The sequence below is a fragment of the Narcine bancroftii genome, chromosome 2, assembly GCF_036971445.1.
Source record: "Narcine bancroftii isolate sNarBan1 chromosome 2, sNarBan1.hap1, whole genome shotgun sequence".
In the NCBI taxonomy this organism is placed as follows: Eukaryota; Metazoa; Chordata; class Chondrichthyes; order Torpediniformes; family Narcinidae; genus Narcine; species Narcine bancroftii.
This window is the reverse complement of record NC_091470.1, coordinates 291,727,658-291,753,404: the sequence shown is the minus strand read 5'-3', so window position 1 is coordinate 291,753,404 and position 25,747 is coordinate 291,727,658. Positions and strand designations below refer to the sequence as shown.

The 25,747-nt window shown below is 36.4% G+C and overlaps 1 protein-coding gene across 3 annotated transcripts in view; it reads right to left on the bottom strand.

Moving 5' to 3' along the window:
* Window positions 1-25,747, bottom strand: part of vcpip1 (valosin containing protein (p97)/p47 complex interacting protein 1) — a 34,284-nt gene that overhangs the window by 3,930 nt on the left and 4,607 nt on the right. For all 3 annotated transcript variants that reach the window (XR_011352263.1, XM_069921339.1, XM_069921340.1), the window contains exons 2-3: window positions 11,771-11,857; window positions 3,158-4,105 (exon numbers count right to left, since the gene is read on the bottom strand). Coding sequence is in view for 2 of the 3 variants with exons in the window: in XM_069921339.1 (XP_069777440.1) it covers window positions 3,189-4,105; window positions 11,771-11,857 (1,004 nt within the window). In the remaining variant the exon portion in view is untranslated. The remainder of the gene's footprint in view (window positions 1-3,157; window positions 4,106-11,770; window positions 11,858-25,747) is intronic.

The following is a 25,747-nucleotide window of genomic DNA, read 5'->3' as shown; positions in this document are numbered from 1 at the left end:
CGGAGTGGCCTTCTCCTATGCAGATTGGCTAGTACAGCTATATGATCATAGATAGGGGCTTGTTAATCATGTGAGAAAGAATGAGCTACAGGGAACTAAACAAGGGAATGGGATTGACTTAGAGGGTCAAATAATCAACTATGTTCAAAAGAAAACATAAAAATATTGCTGATGTAAAAAGAACAACCTCAATTCAGTTTCTCTTTCCCAATATGCTCTCACCTGCCAAGTAATTCATGATTATTACTAATAAAAAAGTGTTCCAATAAGATTTAACATAATAACATAATGACCTGTTGTTTGTTGTGATACATGATTACAGAAGGAACAGATGCAAACTAAATGAAGGGGATTCACTTTTAGCCAATATTGTGGTTGTGTTTCACACATTCCACAATATCCCCTGCCTTTAAATTAAAACCTTTGGTAACTCTTACTCAACTCCATTTTTTCTCTCTGATTACAAGGTTTCTTATTTTAATTCTGATCTTTTGTTAACCATGATGATTTTTCAATAGCCACTTGCAGTCTACTCTAAATGGCATTGTATAAATGGTTAAAACACGCAAGGGGATAAATTAAGACTGTTTTTCTTCATTAGCTGCCTCAAATAACTGAATGAATGTATTTTTGTATGCGTCTATGTAAAATTAGGCTGGAATTTACTCCAAAAAATGATCAGATTTAGGCATACCAGCGTTTGGTATGAAGTGTATTAAAGCATGCAAAGAAAATTAACAGGTTTGTTCTTTTTTAATAATTTTTTACATTTTCAGGTTCTATACAGTTTGTGGCTTCTTAAATTATTATCATGTGTTAATGAACTGAATTGCTATTGTTTCATGAGATCTGAAATGAAATAGATTAGTCCCATAAAATGTTTGAATTCATAATCTGTATGTTAATAATAAACATTGATTTCAGATGCACTAATCTCAGACCAAATTAGATATTATTAAACTCTAACAGAGTGTTGCATTTTTTCTCTAAAACAAAAACCAAATTTCTACTTTTTAATTTTGTAACTTGTAATAACCAGAATGGGTTAGGTTATGTTTAATTGATGTAAATTCATATTAGAGATCTCATTAAGTCAACTTTACCAGTGATTCAACTGCTTCATGATGGGACAATTTTCTCATCCCAGGGATCAGCATAGCAAATCTCTTTTGGTCCCAGTAATTCCTTTCTTTGATAAGGGAACCCAAATTGTACATAGCACCCCAGGTGAAAGCTCGTCAGTACCTATTTTGATTCTGCCTGAAACCTGAAACTTTGTAACTGAGATCTCCCTTCACAGCATCATTCCAGTAAATATCTTCTGCACTCTTTAGGAACTACATACCTTTCCTAAAGTGCAGTGACCAGAACTGGACTAAATATTCCAAGTTTATTAAGGATCATAATAAGCTCCCTGCTATTGTTTTTCCCCCTTGCTCAATATTTTACAAATCAAGCTCACAATATATTTTTCAATGATTTGTATACATTTCCCCCATAGGTACCACTATTTCTCCATACTTATTAGAACTGTCCCAACAAGTCTTCATTATTTTGCCCAGTATGTATCACCTCACACTTCTCTGTATTAAATACCATGTCTTGCTTGACTGCCTTATCATGGAACAAATTTTGAGAAAAAGATGTCACATTTGGTTTTCTCCAGTCCTCTGGCACTTCTCCCGGTATCTATGGAGGATTAGTCAATTATGACAGTCTGCAGTTGCCACTCTTCCTTCTCTAAGCAAACTAGAATGCATTCTATCTGGAGACAGGAAATTATTTACATCAAGTGTAATCCACCTTTTTAATATCTTCTCCAGATTAATTTCCTCCTGCCTCATCATCTCCATGACCTGGAGAAAAAAAAAAACAAAATGCTGCAGGGACCGAAGTAGGAAAATTAGGATTCTTCCCGAACTATGGCTTCCCCACTACTATTGCTGATTTTTCCACACCACTCTCCTCCTGGGCAGAGCAAGCACAGTTCCCTTGGTCCATGCCTTCCACCCCAACATTTGGGCAAAATGCAGCCTTCCAGACTTTATTAAATTATTCAACTGTTATTAAAATGCTCTATCAGAACCAGTTAGTTCTGCTAGTCATCCATCTGTGATATTGGTTCAGCCTTTTGCTCTTTATAACCTCGCATGCTGGGCATATCTCACAGACCTATTCAGACAGACAAAGAAATATAATGTGCTTCTAAATGCTACTTTGTATTTATTCCAATAAAGATGCTCCATTTGTTCTATCTATTCCTCCCAATTCTCTTTGCAACTATAAACTAAGTTTCTTTTCTTTCTTTCCCAACTCTGATCAAAGATAGTGGATCTGAAATGTTAAATGTTTCTCTTTCCATGGATGCTGCATGAAGGTTTTCAGCGTTTTTTTCTTCATAAAAGAAAAACAACAACAGCAAAACTTGGTCCACCTTAGAATCATCGAATACAAGATGGAAATAACACTTTTGGTCCTGCAAGTCCTCACCAACCATCGAACACTTGATTACACCAATCCCATTTTAATTTTCTGACAATCCCACCATATCTCCTCAGAGTCTACCACTCAATACACAAGGAGTAATTTACAGTGGCCAATTAATCCACTAATCAGTCTTTGGGAAGTAAGGGGCAACCTCAGCCATCACAGGGACCAAGTGGAAACTCTACACATATGATTAGGTTTGAACTCGGGTCACCAAACTAAGGCAGCAGTTCCACCAGCTGAAACACTATTGTCATTTTAGAGTTCAAATAAAGGGAGGATAAGGCAAACAATTTTGACAATAATTATTTTATACAATACTTTTATTTCATAAGGGCAGAAAACAAGGTTGAAAGGGCAGAAGGATCATACTCTGCAATTTAATCTATCATTTTCACCTCTGCATGTACAAGGGAAATCAAACTTAAATCTCATGGTCAAGTTTAAACAAAGGGAAACTGGCTAATATAAAAATTAATTTTATAGTAACTAGTTACACTGCGTTAGTATTCTTAATCATTATTTTCTTAGTTTTTCTCTCAGCTTACAGAATAAACTGTATGAGGCACAGATTCTTAAATGGGTGCTCCAAAAACATTCATTACTTTTATTCCTTTTAACAATACATTTCTATAGTTACAAGAAACTCAGATACTTTTTTGAGACTCACCAAGCTTTATAATATGCATCTCCATATGAAATCAAGAATGATCCATGGGTTCAACAGTTCCTTCTATTTCTTGACTATCCATTTCTTCAAGATCTTCATTCAAAAGGGCTGGATCGTGTACCTTGCTTGATGGTATGGTTGAATAGGATAACAGTTCCACGCCAGCTGTTGTTTCCATACCCAAATTGTCATATTCCCCTGCTTGTGGAGTGGCTGGTAGTTGGTCTCGGGCATCCATTTGAAGAATTTCAGTTCGCGTTATTAATGGAACAGAGGAAGTTGTTGAATGCACTTTTGTTTCATGGATATCACTAGGAATTGATTCTTCTGCACTCTGGTCTCTCCAGTGTTTATCCATGGATGCTTGAATAGAAGATACCATTTCCTGCAATTTCTTACGTTGTGCTTCAACTAAATTAGGGTCAAGTTGTCTACCATCTCTCATTGTTACAAAGCCTGGTGCCATTCGTATTAGATGACAATCTCCAACACTGGATTTAGGTGGAGAAGCTCCTTGCTTGGGACTAGACTTGCCAATCGCACAATTAAGATCTGTTGCTGAGGAAGTGGCTGTAGTTTGTTTTCTAGGCATCTGCATTTCCCTGCTATGCCTCTGCTCCAACTGTGGACTACTTGAAGCAGTCCCCAGGGAATGGCCTTTTCCCTGAAAAGCTGTGACATTTGGCATTTGTTCAGACTTTTTTCGCACTACTCCTCCACTTCCAAGTTTCATCCCTCCATGTGAGGAAGGACTTCCCTCTCTACTTCTTGGTCCTCCCTCAGACCGTAACTGACTTAAGGCCTCTTTGATCATATTGTCAATGTCAGGTCCAATGGGAATGTGCCCTGCCGGATCAATACACAGCTCCAATCTATCATCTGTCCCATTATACACAAATGTTTTACCAGGAAGGTGTGGAAGTGTGAAGTGTTTGCCATCTGCCAAACCTAAATGTAAGAAAGAATATCAAAAAATATTTAGAATCTGCTAACATGATTTTAAATAACCTAGCATTATGACCTCCATTTCAAAAATTAATAATTGCACTGTCACTGAAGAAATTTGGCATTTCTTTGGAATCAAATGAATTCTTGTGTTTCAAAGTGGCATATGACTGCACAGTCAATAGATCTGCAATGAACTATAAATATTGTACCTTAGGACTTTGGTTCAAGAGCCGCTTAGAGAAAGTAACAATATTTCTACCATCATGTGAGTAAAAAATTCCAACCAATAGAAGAATTTGACACATGTCAAATTATGTCAAAGTAACAGCAATAATTGCTGTGTACCTGCATAAACAGTAAATGTTCCCAGGAAGTCACAACTCTTTCACACACGAAGAATAGAACATAAGCTGTAGGTGTTACGATGGGGGGGGGGGGGGGGGGGGGAAACAAGGGGATACAAATAATTAATAGCCCCTTTCACACTTGCATCTCACTAAATTGGCCATTCAGTGTCCCAGGATAGGAAAAGGGGTTTGTCTTTTCACACTTGGCCACTCCTAACTGGGATGCTTTCACACTTGCAAGGAGCCATCCCTGGGGTTAGGACTATTCTACTGGTGATGTCATGACACATTGAGCGATGGTGAACCTGCCCTAAATTCTGATCAATGTATTCTGATCTTACATTTGAACAAAATTAAGCATGCCTAATTAAGCTTTATGTGTAGCACAGTATGAGCCCTTCAACCCCTGATGATGTTGTGCTGACCTTTATAAATCTTTATAAGGGACCATGGGAACGTGCCAGCAATAAATAGCAATAGTGGACAATTTTTGAACAGGGTAAGTTGGTATCACTATAGTACTCAATTTATATAGCGTGGGAAAGTTGGTAGCACTATCACGGACAATTTATAAATACTGAGGGGGAAAAAGTGATGGTGGACCTGCTCTCCCAGAAATCCATGCAGCAGAGAAAGGGTTGTAAGCTCGGCTGCAGCAACGGAGCAATTATGGAGGGATTTCTCTGCCACATGACATTCTGGGAAGTGAGGTCTGCCATTGCTTTTTCCCACGGTCTTCATAAATTGTGCGCTGTAGTGCTACCAACTTTCTTTTTTTTTTAAACTTTATTTAAGATTTTATAACATGAATAACATATAGGATTACATTAAAAAAAATTAAGAATAAAATAATAAAATTACAATACAGTATCAGTAATCTAAATAAACTATACCCTCCCCAATAATTATTACACATTAACAATCTAACTCAAATTAGTCCAACCCCCCCCTTTCCCCCCAAAATAAAGAGTGAAGAATTAATAAAGTTAATAATATGTGAGAAAAAAACCCACTTACAAAAAAAAAACAAAAACATAACCGATTAAAATACTAACAAAAAGTAATTAATACTAAGATATCAGACTTAAAAAACATATTTAATTCAAACTTAAATGCATATATTTAACAAACGGAGTTAAGATGAAACATATATTTAACTCAAACTTAATATAAAAAATTAGTAAAGTTAGTAACATTGTCTATCAAAAATTCTTATACAATAATCAATTCTTAAAAAAAATTGTAGCATGAGAAAAAGATGAAAAAAAACTTTCTCTATAGAGATAAACCTTCACTAAATATCAACTAACTTCACATCTATCATCATATTAGTCACATAAACCACCATCTTAAAACAAAATTCAAACCTTATTAAGCATTGTACAATTCAATTTTAGTACTCTTCCACCATTTTTCCCTTTTACTGTTGAATAATTATCCAATAAAAGCTCCAATACCATATTTAAATATCCCCAATCATTACATTAAAATTCAGATATCCAAATAATAAAACACATCTACAACGAAATCTATATCTTCAACAAATGGAGCATAAACCACAAACAAAATTCAAGCCTCATTAAGAATTGTACAATTCAATTTATAACTTTCACCATTATTCCCTTCATTCTATAACTAAAATAGCAAAATAATATACACCAGAATTACCACTCCTTTCACCTTAAAGTTAAAGAAAAAATATAAAAAAAACTTATCCATCCCATTCACATTTAAATTTCAAATATTCCTTATCTACTGAATAAACTTTACAAAAAAAACATCAATTTTTAGTTTTTTTTAAACAATCAAATACTTTCTTATGCTTTTTTTTTTATAAACACAAAAAAAACCCTTCACTCTTTAATCTAATAATACAAAAAAAAGGAAAAAAAAACAGGTAGGAGGTTAAAAATACCCCCTCCCGTCTAAACCGCGCAATGCGGTAACTCCCAAAAAAAAATGGGTGTGAGATAACTCACACGTAGCAGATGACTTTCAGGAAATATAGTGCCTATCCAGTTCTCTCCCCCAACTCTCACTTCATCTTAAACTAACATCATCATTATTTAATATCCCTTTTTTTTAAAAAAAAACATTAGAAAAAAAAAGGACAACTCTTCTTTTAATCAGCTCCAACTGCCGAGTCACCATTACAACCATTCCTTCTTGGAGCACGGCTCTTTTCTTCCATCTCTTGTCTCCTTAGAAATCGCGGCGGACTATGTCTCTGTTGAAACTGAGTAATTGGCAGCTCTTGAGCAAATGCTATAGCTTCCTTTGGAGAATCAAAGAACTTTGGTTGGCAACCATCTTGAAAAACCTTCAAAACAGCTGCATATCTAAAGGTTGCCTTGTAACCTTTCTTCCACAACAACTCTTTAGCAGGACTGAATTCCCGTCGTTGGAACATAACTTCTTGACTCAAATCCGCATAGAAGAAAACTCGATTATTTTGAATCATCAAGGGTGATTTTCTCTGTTGTGCATTTCTAATAGCCACTCGTAAAATTATTTCTCTGTCGTAATAATTCAAGCAACGAACCAAAACAGGTCTTCTACGCAAGGCTCAGTGAGCACGTTCCAGTATTATACCTTCCGGGAAATGTTCTTGACCCAGCACCTGCGGAATCCATTCAGTAAAAAATTTTCTTGGGTCTGGTCCCTCCATACCTTCCGGCAAACCAATAATCTTTATATTATTCCGTCTGGATTGGTTTTCAAAATAATCAGTCTTTTTCACCAAATTTTTATTTTGAGTTTGTAAGTCTTCAACCATTTTGGTCACATCAAGAACTTGATCCCGTATTTCGTCTATATCTTCTTCACACGAATTAAATTTATCTCTCACTTCAAGCTTAAAAGCTCCAAACTCAGCCATCTGTTGAGAATGTATTTTCACCAGGGTATTAAACCTAGTACCAAGTTCAGTCATAATCTTGGATAATCCCTGCATTGTATAAGATCATTTAGATTCAAGATTCACAAGAATTTTTTCAATTGGAAGAGATTCTGGCTCAACAGATTCCTGCTTCTTCTGCATAACCAAAGGGTCTTCTGTTCCTTCCTTCATTCTGGTTGCCTTCCTTATAGTATGACTGCGTGTGGAAACCCCAGTCACAGCCTCTCCAGCAATAACTGGAGGACGCTGGCCGGGGTTTTCCCCAGTCCATAATATATTAAGTTCTCCCAGTACATCAAGTTGTATAGGTTCTTCCAACTCAAGAGGTGCAGTTTGCAGCGCCACCACTACAGTTGACAAATGCCTTTCCCCAGCCGGTGTTTCAGCTGGTAATACTTCAGCTGATGATACTACAAGCGGTTCATTCATACATTGCCATCAGATGCTACTGCGCATGTGCAAACCCGAGTAACTCTTTGTTCTAAAGGCTGTTTGGCGCCCTCTTTAGGGGGCTCTACCGATGTAACATAGAGCTCTGCATCCGAACACTGTACCTCTCTCCTGGGATCCATTTCACGCTGAGTCCCGGTGTCTTTCCTGTAGGTAGGCTCCAAAACTTGAACTTTTGGCAAATGTAGTTTTTTGATGATCTGTTGTCGTTTTTTTTTTGCTCTTTTCCACCGATTGTACCATCATAAGTTAAATTAACAGCACTGAAATTATCTAAACTTTTAAAGAATTTTAACGGGCATTTCTAGACAAAACAATAAGATAGAGTCAGGAGAGGACTGGAAGGCACGTCTGATCCTTACGCCATCTTGCCACGCCCCCCGTGCTACCAACTTTCCATGATGCTTAAAAATTGTCCACTATTGCTATTTATTTCCTCTCTTTCTTGCTGCAACTTTACAACAGCAAAATTTATAGCTTGATTTTAATCCTTTCTTTCTTCACGTTCCTGCACTCGTGCAAAAACGGGTCATTTCAATCCCACAATGCAATCACCCATTTCACACTTATCTGATTGCAACACCGGCAGCATCTGGAGATGACAGGGATTGTACTTGGGGTGGAGGCCGTCAATCCCCGGCATGAGATGACATCATCTGACGTTATTTTGCTTTCACACTAGACACTTTAAAGGCCAATTGGTGGATAATTCCTTGGATCACATGCAAGTGTGAAAGGGGCTATTAATTTTCATAATGCTGGCACAACCATGGAAAGATGAATGAAAATAAGTGGGGCTGAGAAAACAGAGTAGAGCAAGAAGACAGGGGTTGAGGAAGTAGAAGAATCAAGACAACAAAAGATAAAAGGTTGAAGGTGAACATCCACTGATAATATTCCAGGAGTTATAGAGTTTTACAGCAGAAAAATAGGCCATTTAGCCCAAATTGTCCATGCCAACCATGATGCCATTCTATGCTAATCCCATTTGTCTGCATTAGGCCTATATCTCTACCTAAACAAGCACCAGTCCAGATGTCTTTTAAACATTGTAATTTTATCTGCTTCTACCAACTCTTCTGGCAACTCATTTCATACCACCACCACCTTGAGTGGAAAAACATGCTTCTCAGATCTATTTTTTCCCCTTACTTTAAAAACAATGCCCTTTAGATTTAGACTCCACTACCTGGGAAAAAGACAATCTTCCCTTCTACGCTCCTCATAATAGTCATACCATCTGCAAGGTCACACCTCAGCTTCCTACACTCTGGTGTGTTCAAACCTGCTTACCTTGATGAAGGGTTCTGGGCTGAAACACAATTCTTTTTCTCCCACTGATACTACTCAAACCACTGAGTTCCTCTTACAGATTGTTTTGCTCCAGATTCCTCATCTCCAGTCTCTCACTTGTGCCTTTTTTTCATGTATAATGTCTTTTGTGACTGAAGCTCTACAATCCAGAAAACGCCTTCGTGAATTTCATCTGCATTCTTTCATTCTAATGCTAAATATTCTTCTAGTACAATAACTACCAGAACTATATACAATACTTCATTAATTTCATCTAAATAAGATTTTTTTTTTTAAAAAGCCCTTGATGAGAGCAAGTTGCTCTCCGGTAATAATCAATGTTTTATATAGCTGCAATAAACAGATCCAAGATACAAATTACCAAAGAGTAAGTGATTTGCCTGCAATAAGAGCTCTGAAATTTCATTGAGATAAATTTTACATAAGGGGTAAAAAATTAAGTATCTGCCTAACATTCAAAATTTCACACAATACTCTCTCCCACTAATGCACAGTGGCAAAATATAATGTAATGTAAGGACTATCTTTTTTCTGCAATGGTCCAGTTACTGGTGAAATTGCGACAGGAAAGTAGGAACAAGAAAATTCCAAGGAAATCCCTGCCAATATTTTCCTCTCTTTGATACTTGTTGGTTTAAAAAAAACTTTCTGAAATTAAGAAATTATATGTTTATTTAAATGTTAATTGAAGACAGATTATGAATCACTAAACTAGATAATGAATCAAAAAAAACAAACTAAAAAATGATCATGCAAAGCATAGTTGGGAAATTTAAGATAAATGATAGCTGCTGCAGGCATACAATCAAGATTGCATGTCCTAAGTGCAGAATATCTAAAATTTGTCACACAAAAGTACTGTTTAATTGTGAAAATGAATATTGTTAACTACACAAACTTTCAATAGCTCATGGAATAAACAATATTTAAGATTTTAACATTTTCAACTACAAAGAGGATTTTTTAAAAACTTTCTAACCTTATTTCATTTGTATATTTCTTATTAACATCTTTCTCAACTGATTCCTCAACATTTGTCATTTTCCAACTTATTCCTTTGTATTTTCCAGACATTTACTTTACTTTCAATTTAAATATTACCCAATTCTTTCACTCATCTTTGCTGCAAGTTGATCCAAGTTGTTATGGCTAAATCATGGCAGAAACTAATAATGTGCTTAATAATGCAAAATTAATGTACATCAATGAATATAATTGTTTGGGTTAAGAGTATGGCATGGTTCCATCAATGTCATGTAATACTACATTTAGAATGCAAGATACATGAAATTCTTGAACTTTTGTCCACTGTAAGGCAGACAGAGAGTCACCACTTTGTCCAGAGATCCTCACAGAAACCTACTGCACTTGGTGTTCCTCGACAGTCTCCCCTCCAAGTACTGACCAGTCCTGAGCCTGCTTGGCTTCCGAGATCAAACAATTCCAGGCATAGGTGCTTACATTCCAATTGTGGAAGTTAACAAAAATACAAAATTCAAGTATTTTAAATTACTCTGGTATAAACACAACTACAAAGTAAACAAAATTAAATTTAAGAAAGTTATAAAAAGGAAACCTCATTCATTTTCAGAAATTTTACACATAAAACCCTTGGACAAAATAATCATTAAATTAAGGAAAAAATAGTCAAACTTGGTATTGATTGCATCAATAACTAAATTATGAAATTTCATGGGAGTCTCAACATATTTTTAAACTTTTACAAATTATACCTTTGCCATTTGAAATACTTAACATTTTACAAATAATAAAAGAAAATGGCATATAAAGTAGCAGATAAAAAGAAATCGTTTGATGCAGCAATTTTGGATTCTGAAAGGATGCTGCAACAGCTGCCATACTGAGAAGTGAAGGAATAAAAACTAGTGCACTTAAAATAAACCAAAAAAATTAAAGCTAAAATATAATCTAAATTTTACTTTGAGGAGGTACAAAGAGTTGAAAATGGTGAAAATACATTATCAACCTTGCATAACAGAAGAATGAACACGAATGATATGGGCCATTTAAGGAGATTGCAGAGGCTTATTGAAGTAACTATCTTTAACAGATATAATTGAGAAAATAATTGCATTAATGCAATGGATATTGTATGCAACCAAGTGGTCTACTCATCCACTCATATTGATTACAATTACAGCATGTGGTATCTGACAGAACGCACCAACATAGCTCAGAAATTTAATAATGCCAAGAAAACAGGTTCTTGTGAACAATGGCCATTTTAAAAACTGGACCAATGTCAACAATGGTTACTTCTAAGAGTCAACATTGAAACATGGCACAGTATTAGTATCTCTCCATAGTATAAAATAGAGAGCAAAGAGAATGTCACATAAAATTGTAGAGCTTGAAATGGCCTATTTTAGAAGGATATTAAGATCATGGACAGGTTAGAAAATAAATGTTTTTTTTTTCCCTTTTGCATTTCTGGAAGTTTCCATACTTTTTCATTAATCCAGTGAAAAGCTACCGCTGACTGTATGATGCGTCAGTTAAAGTAGCAGCAAGGTTTTTTTTTAAAAAAAAACCTGATAATGCAGAAGTTTTTGCTGCAAAAGTTTATGCTCAAACATATAGATTACATGAAAATTCAATATTAAGTGATGAAAACTGGAATGTCATTCAGCTTACCAACATCCTTCTTCATTGCATTATAGAACACTCCACCTTCTTCAAACAAGTATGGTAGCTTCTTTGCATATGACCAAACGTCTTCTCCTACAGAGTGCAAAAAAAATTGCCATTTCAAGCCACTGATTGATTTTACCATTATTTACTTCACCGTTCTATAATTAGATATCAGAATATATTGATGAATGATATCACTAGCATTTCACCCAAAACCAAAATCCTTTTTTAAAATTTAACTTTTCACTCATGCACTTTTAGCTTTTATCCATTCTAACCAGAAGGTTAGATTGATATCCCAACCTCAAGCCTCAACAAAAATATTGATAAAGCAGACAGAAGGAAATATTCAGGAACAGTTTTATTTCCCCCAGAGATTTCAATCTTGCCTCATGTGCAACTTGATTAAATCTTCTTCAGAAATGAAGCCGGAAATGCACATCACCTTGCATACATGTGTTATAATCACAGTAGTTTGAAAAAAAGTAACATTTTAGTGCCACAAAGTTACATTTTAGATGAACATTCTGATCCATAAGCAATATACAAATTAGTACAGAAATGCTACCCTATGGATTACATCTCTGCATTGAGTTTTATTTAAATTCCTAGAACTAAACAGAATCACAAACATATTGACTGTAAAAGACCATTTGGACAACTACGTCTACACCATCTACAAAAGAGCTTTCAAGCTAATCCTTCTTCCTACCTTATTCCATAGACATGAAGATTGAGACCATAATAAGACTGAGGGGCAGAATTTTTTTTTATATTTCACTTATAATTTTTCACACAGGCTTGTAGTCTTATACCACAACCTGCCAACGATGGCAGTTCACAATCTTATATACATGTACAGGTATACGATACTTTATTCAGAACCCTTGGGGGACAGTGTATTCCAAATTTCAGAATTTTCTGGATTTCGGAAAGCCCACCCGAATTTGGCTACTGTATCCACCCCCAACCCCTTCCAGTCGCCCGGCCGCCTCCCCCGACCGCCAGTCCCTCGGCCGCCCAGCGGTCTCCCCCAACCGCCGGCCCCTCGGCCGCCAGGCGGTCTCCCCCCGACCGCCGGCCCCTCGGCCGCCAGGCGGTCTCCCCTGACCGCTGGTCCCTCGGCTGCTTCCCTCAACCGCCGGTCTCCACTTATACAAGCCCCCATCATTGCCCACCTATAAAACTAAACAATTCGTTCATACTACAATGTCAATAACAATAACAAACACTAACATTAGGAAATGAATAAGAATACAAATGATAAAAAGAAACGAGAAAAGAAACAGGGAGGCTTCCAGATCGGTGCTCATTCTTGACTTTCCTTAATCGGGATCAATGCACAAGAGAGGGAGCGGCAGTGGGGGATGGTAGAACAATCACCTCCATGCACCTATGTAGGCTGCCAAATCTTCCGAAAGGTGCTGTACTCGTTTCTCAGATTGTAAGTTATTTTCTCCAGAGGAACGCAACTTTGCATTTCCTTGTTCCATCACTCGAACAAGGTCACTGCAATGCACTTCCTGGCCACCGCCAATGCGATTAACACAAATTGGATTTAAAATTTGGACAGTTTCATTGTAAGCCTTATGTCCATTATATTCCCCAGCAGGAACACGTCTGGGTCCTGGGGGAATTGTTTACCTATAATTTTTTCCAGCACTTGGCCTAGATCCACCCAAAGGGCCTCACCTTGGCACACGACCAGGTTGCATGTACAAACGTCCCAGCTGCAACTCCACACCTGAAGCAGTTGTCCAGGAGTTCTGGCTTTGATCTGTTGATTTTCTGCGGCATTATGTACAACTGGTGCAAAATGTTATACTGGACCAGCCTGTACCTTGCATTAACAACCATGGTCATACTTTCCCGGCACAGGTCGGACCAGCCCCTCTCATCAAATGTAATATCCAAGTCCAACTCCCATCTTTCTCTCGACCTATGAAGGTCTGGTTTGGATCCCTCTAACTGGAACAGGTAATGCATTACTGAAATAAATTTCTTGCCATTCCCCCTTTTAATCAGGGCCTCTCTGCTACTGCAACGAGGTAGGACCATTCCTGGACCTAATAAGTCCTGTAGAAAATACCTTATTTGAAGATAGCAGTGGAATGTTTTATTCGGTAAATCATATTTATTTTTAAGCTGTTCAAACAACATTAATTTCCCTTGCTCATAACATTTCGGAGCCACATGTCCAGAAACTTGTTACCCACTGTCAGTGGTATTAATTTATTCGGAGTCAAGGGCGTTTTTGGTGACAGCCCCATCTTAATATCCAAATACTGATTAATTTTGGCCCAGATACTAATCACTTGTTTTAATATGGGGCTGCACTTCTTCCCTGTCAACAATTTAATGTCCCATTTATGAGGAGCAGAATTAAACCATTTGGTCCATCGACTCTGCCATGCTATTCAAGTCTTGGCCAATGCATTTTTCCACTCAACCCCATTCTTTTGCCGTCTCCCCCTCCACCCCTCAAAAAAAAACCTTTGAAGCCCATACTAATTAAGAACCTATTAACCTATGCTTTAAATATACCCAATGGACTAGGCCTCCACAGAAGTCTGTGACAACAAATTTCCACTGATTCAATGAAACCATTAAAAAATGTCATCACACAATGAAAAATAAACAAGAAAAATGTGTCACCTACCTTTACACACTGGATCAAGTAATTTTCTCTTCTTATCATTTTAGGGGTCCATGTATGGTTCCCAAATTTGTTCAAATAATGTGACTTTATTTTTTAAATTATATGTTATTTTGTCCAATGGAATGCATTTATTCATTTCCATGTACCATTGCTGTATTCTCAGGCTCTCTTCCGTTTACCAAATTGACATTATACATTTTTTTGCTACTGCTAAGGCTATCATAATAAATCTTTTTTGCACTTTATCCAATTTGAGGCCTAATTCCTGACTTCTTATATTACTCAGAAGAAAGATGTCTGGATTTTTTGCTATGTTATTTTTTGTGATTTTATTTAATATCTGATTTAGATCTTCCCAAAACATTTTCACTTTCTCACATGCCCAAATTGCATGTTCTGTTGTTCCCATTTCCTTCTTATAGCGAAAGCATCTATCTGATAATGTTGGATTCCATTATTTTAATTTTTGGGGCGTGATATATAACCTGTGTAACCAATTATACTGTATCATGCGCAACCTTGTGTTTATTATATTCTGCATATTTCCAGAACATAAAGATTAAAAAATGAAACAAGGGAAAAGTTACGTTTAAATCCTTTTCCCACTTTTGTTTGGGTTAATAGCTTATTTCATCATTTTCCAATCTTGCAGCTCAATCTACATGTTCGTTATAAATCTTTTAATTATCATTGTGTCTGTAATCACATATTCAAAGCTGCTTCCTTCTGGTAATCTCAGACTGTTTCCCAATTTATCCTTTAAATAAGCTTTCAGTTGATGATATGCAAACATTGTACCATGAGTTATTCCATATTTGTACTTCAACTGTTGAAATATTAATAAATTATTTCCCAAAAAAACAATTTTCTACTCTTTTGATTCCTTCTCTCTCATACTCTAAAGGAAAGGTTATCTATTGTTAAAGGGATTAGTAGGTTTTGTGACAATAACGGTATTTGGTAATTCGTTTTTTTTCCTTTCTAAGTGGATCTTCTTCCATATATTAAGTAAATGATGCAATACTGGTGAGCTTTTATATTGCACCAGCTTTTCATCCCACTTATAAAGTACATCTAGTTCTATCTTAGTCCAGTCTGGTTTTTCCCTTGTCTGGTAAATATCTGATAAATAACTTAATTGTGCTGCTCTATAATAATTTTTAAAGTTTGGTAACTGCAAACCACCTTGGTTGTACCTCTCTGTTAATTTATCTAACGCTATCCTCGGTTTCCCACCTTTCCACAAGAATTTCCTTATTATTCTCTTTAGTTCATTAAAGAATTTCTCTGTTAAGGGAATTGGTAACGATTGAAATAAATATTGTATCCTTGGGAAGACATTCATTTTAATGCAATTTACCCTCCCTATCAATGTTAGCGGTAATTCTTTCCAATGTTCTAAGTCTTCTTGCAATTTCTTTATTAGTGGCTAATAATTTAGTTTGAACAGGTGGCTTAAGTTATTATCTAACCTAATACCTAGGTATCGGATTGCTTGTGTTTGCCATTTAAATGGTGAATCTTTTTTAAATTCTGTATAATCCGCATTACTCATTGGCATCGCTTCACTTTTATTTGCGTTGATCTTGTACCCCGATATTTCTCCATACTCCTTCAATTTCTTATGTAATTCTTTTATTGATATTTCTGGTTCTGTTAAGTATTCTATGATGTCATCTACAAATAAACTGATTTTATACTCCTTCTCCTTTATTTTTATCCCTTTTATTTTATTTTCTGTTCTTATCAGTTCTGCCAATGGTTCTATTGCTAAAGCAAACAATGGACATCCCTGTCTAGTTGACCTACTTAATTTAAATTGGTTCGATATATATCCATTTACTGTTACCTTCGCCAATGGTCCATTATATAATGCTTTAATCCAATTAATATATTTTTCTGGTAGATTGAACCTCTGTGATACTTTAAATAAATAATTCCATTCTACTCTGTCAAAGGCTTTTTCTGTGTCTAAAGCAACAGCCACTGTTGGCTTCTTATTTCCTTGAACTGCACGAATTAAATTAATAAATTTACAGACATTATCCACTGTTCATCTTTTCTTAATAAATCCAGTTTAATCTTGTTTTACTAATTTTGGTACACAATCAGCCAATCTGTATTTTAATAATTTTGCTATTATCTTATAATCTGAATTAAGTAGAGATATTGGTCTATATGATGCTGGTGTTAGTGGATCCTTTCCCGTCTTTGGTATTACTGGAATTATTGCTGTCTTACATGAATCTGGCAAGTTTTGTGTTTCTTTTATTTGGTTCATTACTTCCAGGAGAGGAGGAATTAATAACTCTTTAAATGTTTTATAGAATTCTATTGGGAATCCATCCTCTCCAGGTGTTTTATTGTTCGGCAGCTTTTTTAATATATCCTGTACTTCCTCTATTTCAAATGGTTTTATCAATTTGTTTTGTTCCTCTTCTTGCAATTTCAGCAGTTCAATTTTAGCTAAAAACTCTTCTATTTTATCATCTTTCCCCTCATTCTCAGTTTGGTATAATTGTTCATAAAATTCCTTAAAGTTCTCATTAATCTCTATTGGGTTATATGTAATTTGTTTGTACTTTTTCCTTGATGCCAATACAGTTCTTTTAGCTTGTTCTGTTTTAAGATGTTGGGCTAATATTTTATGTGTTTTTTCTCCTAGTTTGTAATACTTTTGCTTTATTTTCATTATGTTCTTCTCCACCTTGTACGTTTGTAATGTTTCGTATTTTATTTTTTTGTCTGCCAATTCTCTCCTTTTCGTTATATCATTCCTTTTTGCTAGTTCCTTTTCTGTACTTACTTTCTCCCTTTCCAACTGCTCTATTTCCCGATTGTAGTCCTTTTTCATCTTAATTACATAACTTATTATCTGCCCTCTAATGAAGGCTTTCATTGTGTCCCATAATATAAATTTGTCTTTCACTGATTCCGTATTTATTTCAAAATGTGTTTTAATTTGGCGTTCAATAAACTCTCTAAATTCCTGCCTTTTAAATAGCATGGAGTTTAACCTCCATCTATATGTTCTTGATGGGATGTCCTCCAGTTCTATTGCTAATAACAGGAGTGAATGATCAAATAGTAACCTAGCTTTATATTCAGTTTTCCTAACTCTCCCTTGAATATGGGCCGACAACAAAAACATATCAATCCTTGAGTATGTTTTATGCCTACTCAAATAATATGAGTATTCCTTCTCCCTTGGGTACTGCCTCCTCCATATATCCATAAGTTTCATTTCCAGCATTGATTTAACCATAAATTTGCCCTCTTTATTCTTTTTGCTCGTCTTTTGTCCAGTTTTATCCAACATTGGATCCAAATTAAGGTTAAAATCTCCTCTTATCAATATATTTCATTGTGTATTTACAATCTTCAAAAAAATTTTGCATAAACTTTTGATCCTCCTCATTAGGTGCATATATATTGAGCAAATTCCAAAATTCTGAATATATCTGACACTTTATCATTACATACCTCCCTGCTGGATCTATTATTTCCTCCTCTATTTTGATTGGAACATTTTTATTAATTAATATAGCTACACCTCCAGCTTTTGAATTATATGATGCTGCCGCTACGTGTCCTACCCAGTCTCTCTTTAATTTGTTATGTTCCACTTCAGTTAGATGCGTTTCCTGCACAAATGCTATGTCTATTTTTTCTTTTTTTTCAGTAAATTTAATAACCTCTTCCTTTTAATTTGGTTATGTATTCCATTAATGTTTATAGTCATATAGTTCAACGTGGCCATCTCATATCCTGTTTACACCTCATTTCCACTTCCTCACTACCACCATCCCCCTTTTCCTCCATTTTTATCTCTCAGTTTTCCCTTTTTAAATTCAATGTATAACAACACATTTAAAACATAAAATACTTCAACAACTCCCACATCCAATATTCCCTTAACCCCAAATATCCCCCCCCCTCTCTAAGTTGCCCCTTATCCCTTGCCAGGAAACCTTTTCATTTGGATTGCGAACCTGCTTGCAAGCATCAACTGATTTCGCAGTGATGGTTATTCTCTTCCCCCCCAACCCCCCCCAGAAAACACTTTTTAAAAAAAACACACACATATATAACAAAGTTCTCCCTTTTTTTCCCCCCTTACTTTCTTCCTTCCTTCCCTTCTCTTTTCCTTTAGTTCTTTACATATACATTGTTAATACATCTTTAAATATATTTTAATCGCCATTCTTCATTCTTATTACACCTCTTCATCTCTCTTTATGTCCTGCAAGCATTCTGCAAATTCTTGTGCTTCCTCCGGATCCGAGAACAGTCTGTTTTGCTCCCCGTGGATAAATATTTTAAGCACAGCTGGATGTCTTAACATGAATTTATAACCTTTTTCCCATAGGATCGATTTTGCTGTATTAAATTCCTTCCTCTTCTTTAAGAGTTCAAAACTTATGTCTGGGTAAAAAAATATTTTTTGACCCTTGTATTCCAGTGGTTTATTCGTCTTCTCTAATTTTATTCCTTGCCCGCTCCATTATATTTTCTCTTGTCGTATATCTCAAAAATTTTACTAAAATGGATCTTGGTTTTGGATGTGTCTGTGGTTTCAGAACTAGTGTTCTGTGTGCCCTTTTCTATTTCCATTTCTTCTTGCATTTCTGCCATTCCCAGGACCTTCAGGATCCATTCTTTTATAAATTCCTTCATATCTGTGCCTTCTTCATCTTCCTTCAGGCCCACTATTTTTATGTGGTTTTGCCTACTATAATTTTCCAACATATCAATTTTCTGAGCCAACAACTCTTGTGTCTCTTTAATTTTTTTATCACTTTCTTCCAATTTTCCTCATAAGTTGTTTACTTCCATTTCTACAGCTATTTCTTGTTCTTCCACATTTTCTACTCTTTTCCCTATTTCTGTCATGACTAGTTCTAATCGTTGCATTTTATCTTCTGTTCTTTTCATTTTTCTTTTAATTGCACTAAATTCTAATGACAACCATTCTTTTAATGCTCTCCATTTGTTCTTCAAAAAAAAGCTTTATCTATATTCTGTCCATCTGTTTTACCTTCTATTTCTCTGTGAAGATCTTGGTCTTCTTCTTCCCCTTCTTCTGTGTCTGTACCTGTGTTTGTGTCTTCTTCTTTGTGTCTGTGACTCTTCTGATTTTTCTGATGAGTAGCTTGTCTCACTTTGTCGGGTCTCTTCTTGCTTGGCCTCTTGCTGTTGGTCCTCTTCTTCTGAGCTGCTCATCTGTTGAGACTCCTGCTGCTGCTCCTCTTTCTTTTCACCCCGTCAACTTTCTTTCTCACCTGGTTCTTCACTCCCTCTCCTGCCGCTTTCCTCATCTTCCAGCTGAGAGCCCTGGTGTCGGGCATCCTTCAGCTGGTTGCACCGTGGTTGCCCGCTCCTCGGCTGAGCCCCCCTCCCGTTGGTGTTTTCCTTTACCTTTGATTGCGCAGTTGCGCACTTTTGTTTGGCTCAGAGAGCCATTTTTGCAGTCCACCGGTCGGGGGGGGTCGCGACTCCGCGGGGCCGTCACCAACCTCAGAGATCGGGCGCTCTTCACCATGGCTCCCTGTTCCTTCGTGCAGGTAAGGCCTTCTCCTTTCTTTTCCGGTGTCTTTTCTTCTTTTTTTCCCCGTTGTTTTTACTTTTTCCTTCTTAGGTGCCATTTTCTTTCTCTTCTCTGCAACTTTATCTTATATTTTGTATTTATTGAACTTTGTCTTTTCTTAACTTTTTTTTCTTTTCTGGAGAGGGCTAGTTTTACCCTACTGACCACTACTCCATCACGTGACTCCTCCTAGCGCAGAAAAGATTTACTAGGATGTTACCCAATATTCAAGAATGGAGTTACAGGGAAAGGTCATACAGGTTAAGGCTTTATTCCCTAGAACATAGAAGATTTAGGGGAGATTTGATAGAGGTATTTAAAATTATGAAGAGCATGGACAGAGTAAATGTAGATAGGCTTTTTCCACTAAAGGTAGGTGAGATACAAATCAGAGGACATGGATTAAGAGAGAAAGGGGGAAAATTTAGGGGGAACTTCTTCACACAAAGTGTGGAATGAGCTGCCAGCTGAGGTGGAGAATGTGGGCTCAATTTTAACATTTAAGAAGAATTTGGACAGGTACATGGATGGGAGAGGTATGGAGGGCTATGGACTGAGTGCAGGTCAGTGGAACTAGGCAAAAAAATGGTTTGGCACAGACTAGAAGGGCTGAAGGTGTCTGTTTCTGTGCTGCAATGTTCTATGGAGCTGATCAGAGTTTAAAAATAAGCCTGCTCATGGAGTTGGGAGGATATGACTGAGTGTTACACTCGTCCTTACAAAAGAAGAAATTTCTGCTGGAAGAGGAAGTAATTGAGATTCTGGCTGGCAAAAATGGTAAAATGGCGAGAGTGCAAAAACAAACTGCACCAAAGGTGTACATACTCTTGATGCAGATGGAACGTATTCTAGGTCAGTAATAGAAAGGAGGAAATTGTAAGACACTTGATGACACTCAAGTATTGGAAAATTGAAATTGTTCAAAGACAAAATGGTGTGAGGATAAACCTCATAATGACAGATCTGTCAGTTCATCCCAAGTAGTGGTTGGTGTACAATAAATAAAATCAGTTAGAATTGGCATTTACATGGACAAATATAGATTGATTAGAGACAGCTAACGTGGATTTGTCAAATGCAAATCTTACGCATCTAGCTTGGGAGGGCCTCGATGAAACAAAATACAAAAGTCAACAAGAGAAACAAGGTCGATATGGTATATTTGGACTTCCAAGGCCCATTTTATAAAACGACACACAGATTTTTTTTTGACTGGAGTGAAGTTCCCAAGTAGTCAGATTGTTAGTTACCTGGACTACTTAAAACAAAACTACAACACCTTAAAGGGAGATGTGCTGTGGCAGATTTTAATAAGGGCATCATTACTGAAAATGGACAAGTCTTTCACACAGTTTCTTGCAGCTTTGGTTAGATACTGAACACCCTCGGCTCATCAGACCAGTGATGGATTTTTCCCTCGTAAAACACCAATTAGTGGTTGTATGTCTGGGAGCAACCGATGGAGGGATTGAAGTCAGGACACAATAATCAACACCTGCCATAATCTCTTCAAGACAACAACCATCCCTCAAAATTACCTGCTCCTCTCCTCAGATGTTGATTCTGACAAAATCTTTCCAATGAAAGCTAACTAGGAATGTACCAGTGGAAGTATATTTTAAAGAAAACATCAAACTGATTTGATCTAAAACACTGATAAAGAGATGGGTGACTCAAAAGGAACTCTAGAAAGGAAAATAAATGCACACTGGGGGAAGAAAAGAAAAAGGGGAAAAAATAGGAAAGCAGAAACAGGATTGTTTTTTCCAACAATTTAAAACTTGCATAATTCACTTGACAATGGTAACTCCAAACATCTTCCAAGACCTAATCCCTTCTTTGAATATTATTCAATGCCATATTTCTAATATTTCATTCCTTTTATCAATGCCCATTTCTTTGATTATGCCCATCATGTGTTTCAGTTCATCTTCTGTGTTATACAAATACAAATTCTTGCTATTGGATTCCATTCTGGTATAATAATCAACTACTTGGAAATCTGCCACTTCAATTTCACACACCCCCCCCCACCCCACCTCCCCCCACTCAGTGTTTGGCCTGCTCACCCAGAACTTTAGACTTCTTACACAGTCTTTCAGATGGAAAACACAATTTAAAATACAAAGCTGACATCTGTAATTCTATTTCTTGGGAAAATTAGAAAGGAAAGACAAACACAGAACCAAACCAACAACCTCACCAAACTGAACATATTGATTGCAGCCATTGTGGCAAAACTTTATGACCATATTTTGAAATTAGGAAACATTCTGTACAAGGTACATTTTAACTGCAGGGTTAGACTCCATAATGAGCTAAAGCTGGGGTGTCCATCAACAACTAATTTGAAAGTACATAATTTGAAAATGACAGTTTTGCTCAGAACAATAACAGCCAAGGATCCAAACTGTTTTTTTAAATTCCCTACTTGAGGAGTGGAATTGTAGAACTGGGTGTTCTTTCTTATGTAAATTAAGTTACATGGTAATATGTTAGCCTATACAGGTATCCCCCACTATCCAAAATGACGGAAAGAAGCAATTACCATTAATTTATATAGGAAATCATTTTGAGTGTTCCCAGACCCCCAAAAAACCTATAAAATCATACATGATTAATCCAACACAGTGGTTCCCAAACCTTTTCAGGTTGCCACCCCCTTGGTTTCCAGGCCACATCCCTAGCACTCCCCTCACCCACACATACAACGAACACACCTCTTTCTTTTCCCTCGCCCACTAACTGCCTCTCACCTCCAGCCTCTCATTCCTCAGGCAGAGCCACCTTCGGGCCTCTCTCCTAGTGCCAATTCCTTTTGCCCCAAGTGTTTCCCTCCTAAGCCCCCTATGCTCAGTATCTCCCTCGCTCCGTCCACCCCCCTCTTCCTCCTCCCATTCGCTCTCAACTTATTTAAAGGTTTTTTATTAAACTTTATTTATTTGAACAATCATTAATAGTAATACAGAATACATTTCATAAAGAGAATTTTATATGAATATATTTTTTTTTTATTTTAAAAATTAAAAAACAACAAAAATAATAAGAAAAAAAACAAAAAATAAATCAAATCCCCACCCATCAGCCAGCTCTCTTAAGGAGAGCTAAAAATATATAAAAGAAACTAAAAGTATATAATAAATCAGGATATATCTAAATGCATATATTCCAAATATGGTAACCACTTATTAACAAAAAAAATAATTGTCATGCAGATTATATGTAATTTTTTTTCATAACAAGCTTTCAATTCATTATGCCATCGCATTATATTAATCACTAAATTATCTTTCCATGTACTTGCTATACATTTTCGAGCTACAGACAATGCTAAATATATAAATGCAATTTGAAATTTATCCAACCCTAATCCCTTTAAAGGAATCATATAACCCATTAAAAAATAGATGGATCTAATAGTAACTTAAAATTATATAATTTTTCCAAAATTAACTTAATTTCATCCCAGAATGGTTGTACATGCGCACAAGACCAAACAACATGTAAAAACGTTCCAGTAAAACAAGAATCTGAATTACTAAAACCATATTTTTTCAATTTCTCTGGGGTTAAATACAACTGATGTAGAAAATTATAATTAACCATTCCATACTGCACATTCGTCAATTTAGTAACACTATCATTAATTAAACATTCAAGTTGATAAGACTGCATCGTATTATAACGCAATTTCAATTTAGTCAAAACCACTTTTTTAAATCTTCTGTCACTTCCTCCTGAAATTCCTTCTCCAATTCATCAATTTGCTTTTCTAATTCTAAACTTTCTGCCATATACTGCTTCTTAACTTTAATGGTATAGCTAATAATCTGTCCTCTTAAATAACCTTTTAACGCATCCCATAACACAAAATTACTTTTTACTGAATTAGCATTGTCAGACAAAAAAAAGCAATCTGTTCTTTAACAAAGATAACGAACGTCTTTTTTCAACAACATTGTTTTAAATCTCCATCTAAGATGAACGTACCACTTCTATTCTTACATAAGAAAAAAAAATAAAGAATGATCTGATATAACCCTGCTTTTATATTCTGCCTGTAATACCCTTCCTTGTAAATGTGCCGATACTAAAAAAAAATCTATTCTAGAAAATGAATCATGTCGAGACGAGTAAAAAGAAAAATTCTTCTCTGTAGGATTAACCCTTCTCCAAATATCTACCAAATTTAAATCCTTCATCAAGGCCCCAATTTGTATCACCATCTTTGATTTCTTTATACTTTTTGGGGATCTATCCAACAAAGGATCCAAGACACAATTAAAATCTCCCCCAACTAAAATATTTTCATTAGCTTGATTTAATAACAAAAAGCATCCAAAATAAAACACTCATCATCCACGTTAGGTGCATAAACATTAAGCAAAGTCCAAGATACAGTAAAAATTTTACAATTCACCTTTAAAACCCTTCCAGCATTCCCTTCCATAGTTTGCAACTCAAAAGACAAATTCTTATGAATTAAAATTGCTACACCCCTGGTCTTAGAATTAAATGAAAAAATAAACACATGCCCAACCCAATCTCTCTTCAATTTCAAATGTTCTTTTTCAGTCAGATGTGTTATACTGCTCGTTAAAGATAAGTCTTCCTCTTCTTCCAAAGTTGTCGGGCCCTTCCCGGTGCAGCTGCAGGTCTGCACACTCGACCACATCCGGACGCCACCACTCGGGGGCCCCCCCACAGCCCATACACGGTCCAGTAACTCACGGACCCTTGAAAGCACCGCGCATGCCCGGCAAGGCCAGGGACTGCACAGAGGAAGCTTCCGACGCCATTCTGCGCTTCCCCGGCTCACCCGACGGCAGCCAGGTCGCCCGCGCGTCCGCTCCGGATGAGCTCGTCATTACGCTGGCGCCATCTTGTGGAGACAAGGTCGGCGCCAGTGTAATACTCAGCCTGGCAGGAGTTTTCTGTGCCTTGGAGGTTCCAAACGACAATTCCGTGGCTTCAGCCTCAATTGTTCAGCACTTTTAAAAGATCATTTCTTCTGTAATTGAGCTTTCGTTTTTTTAACATTAGTCACCATTATGACCCACTAATGTTCCCAAAAATAAAGATATAACTTTTAATCACTTAGATAAACTTTAAAGATGAGTACTTAAAAAACTGGCTGAGAAGGGGTGGGATCGCACATCTGCCCTCTATGCCATCTTGCCACGCCCCCCCAACTTATTTAAAGGTTGAAGCCAAATACAACATAGTGGCCACCTAGGCCAGATCTCGCATGACCTCCTTGTCACCATTTATTTTGCTCACTACTACCACCCAGAGTCTGACCACAGCAAATAACGATCCTTCCAGAGACTGCGACTTTTCGCTCACCTTTTTTCGTGAAAAGAAAAATTCTCTTCAGATTAGTGAAAACAGGTACTAATGTATTTCTTTCATAAAAGCAAAATGATGTAAAGCAAATGTTCTAAAAGCAGGGGATCCCTGTATTTCTAATTCTGAACACTATTCAAGAATCTAAAGGTACTGCACACATATGAAAGATTTTTAACAAAGCAACAGATTTAACTGTTTTAAGTTTTGTGATTTAATGACCTGTCATTTAAACCAAGCTTGTTAGCAACCCATTGCAGAAACTATCATTTCTGTAGCTGGGACAATCAACTAAACAAATCACAACAGCATGGAACAGAAAAATGAACACTATAACCCTGATTTTAAGCCTGAAAATACTAAATTTGCTGAACTGTTATCCATTAAA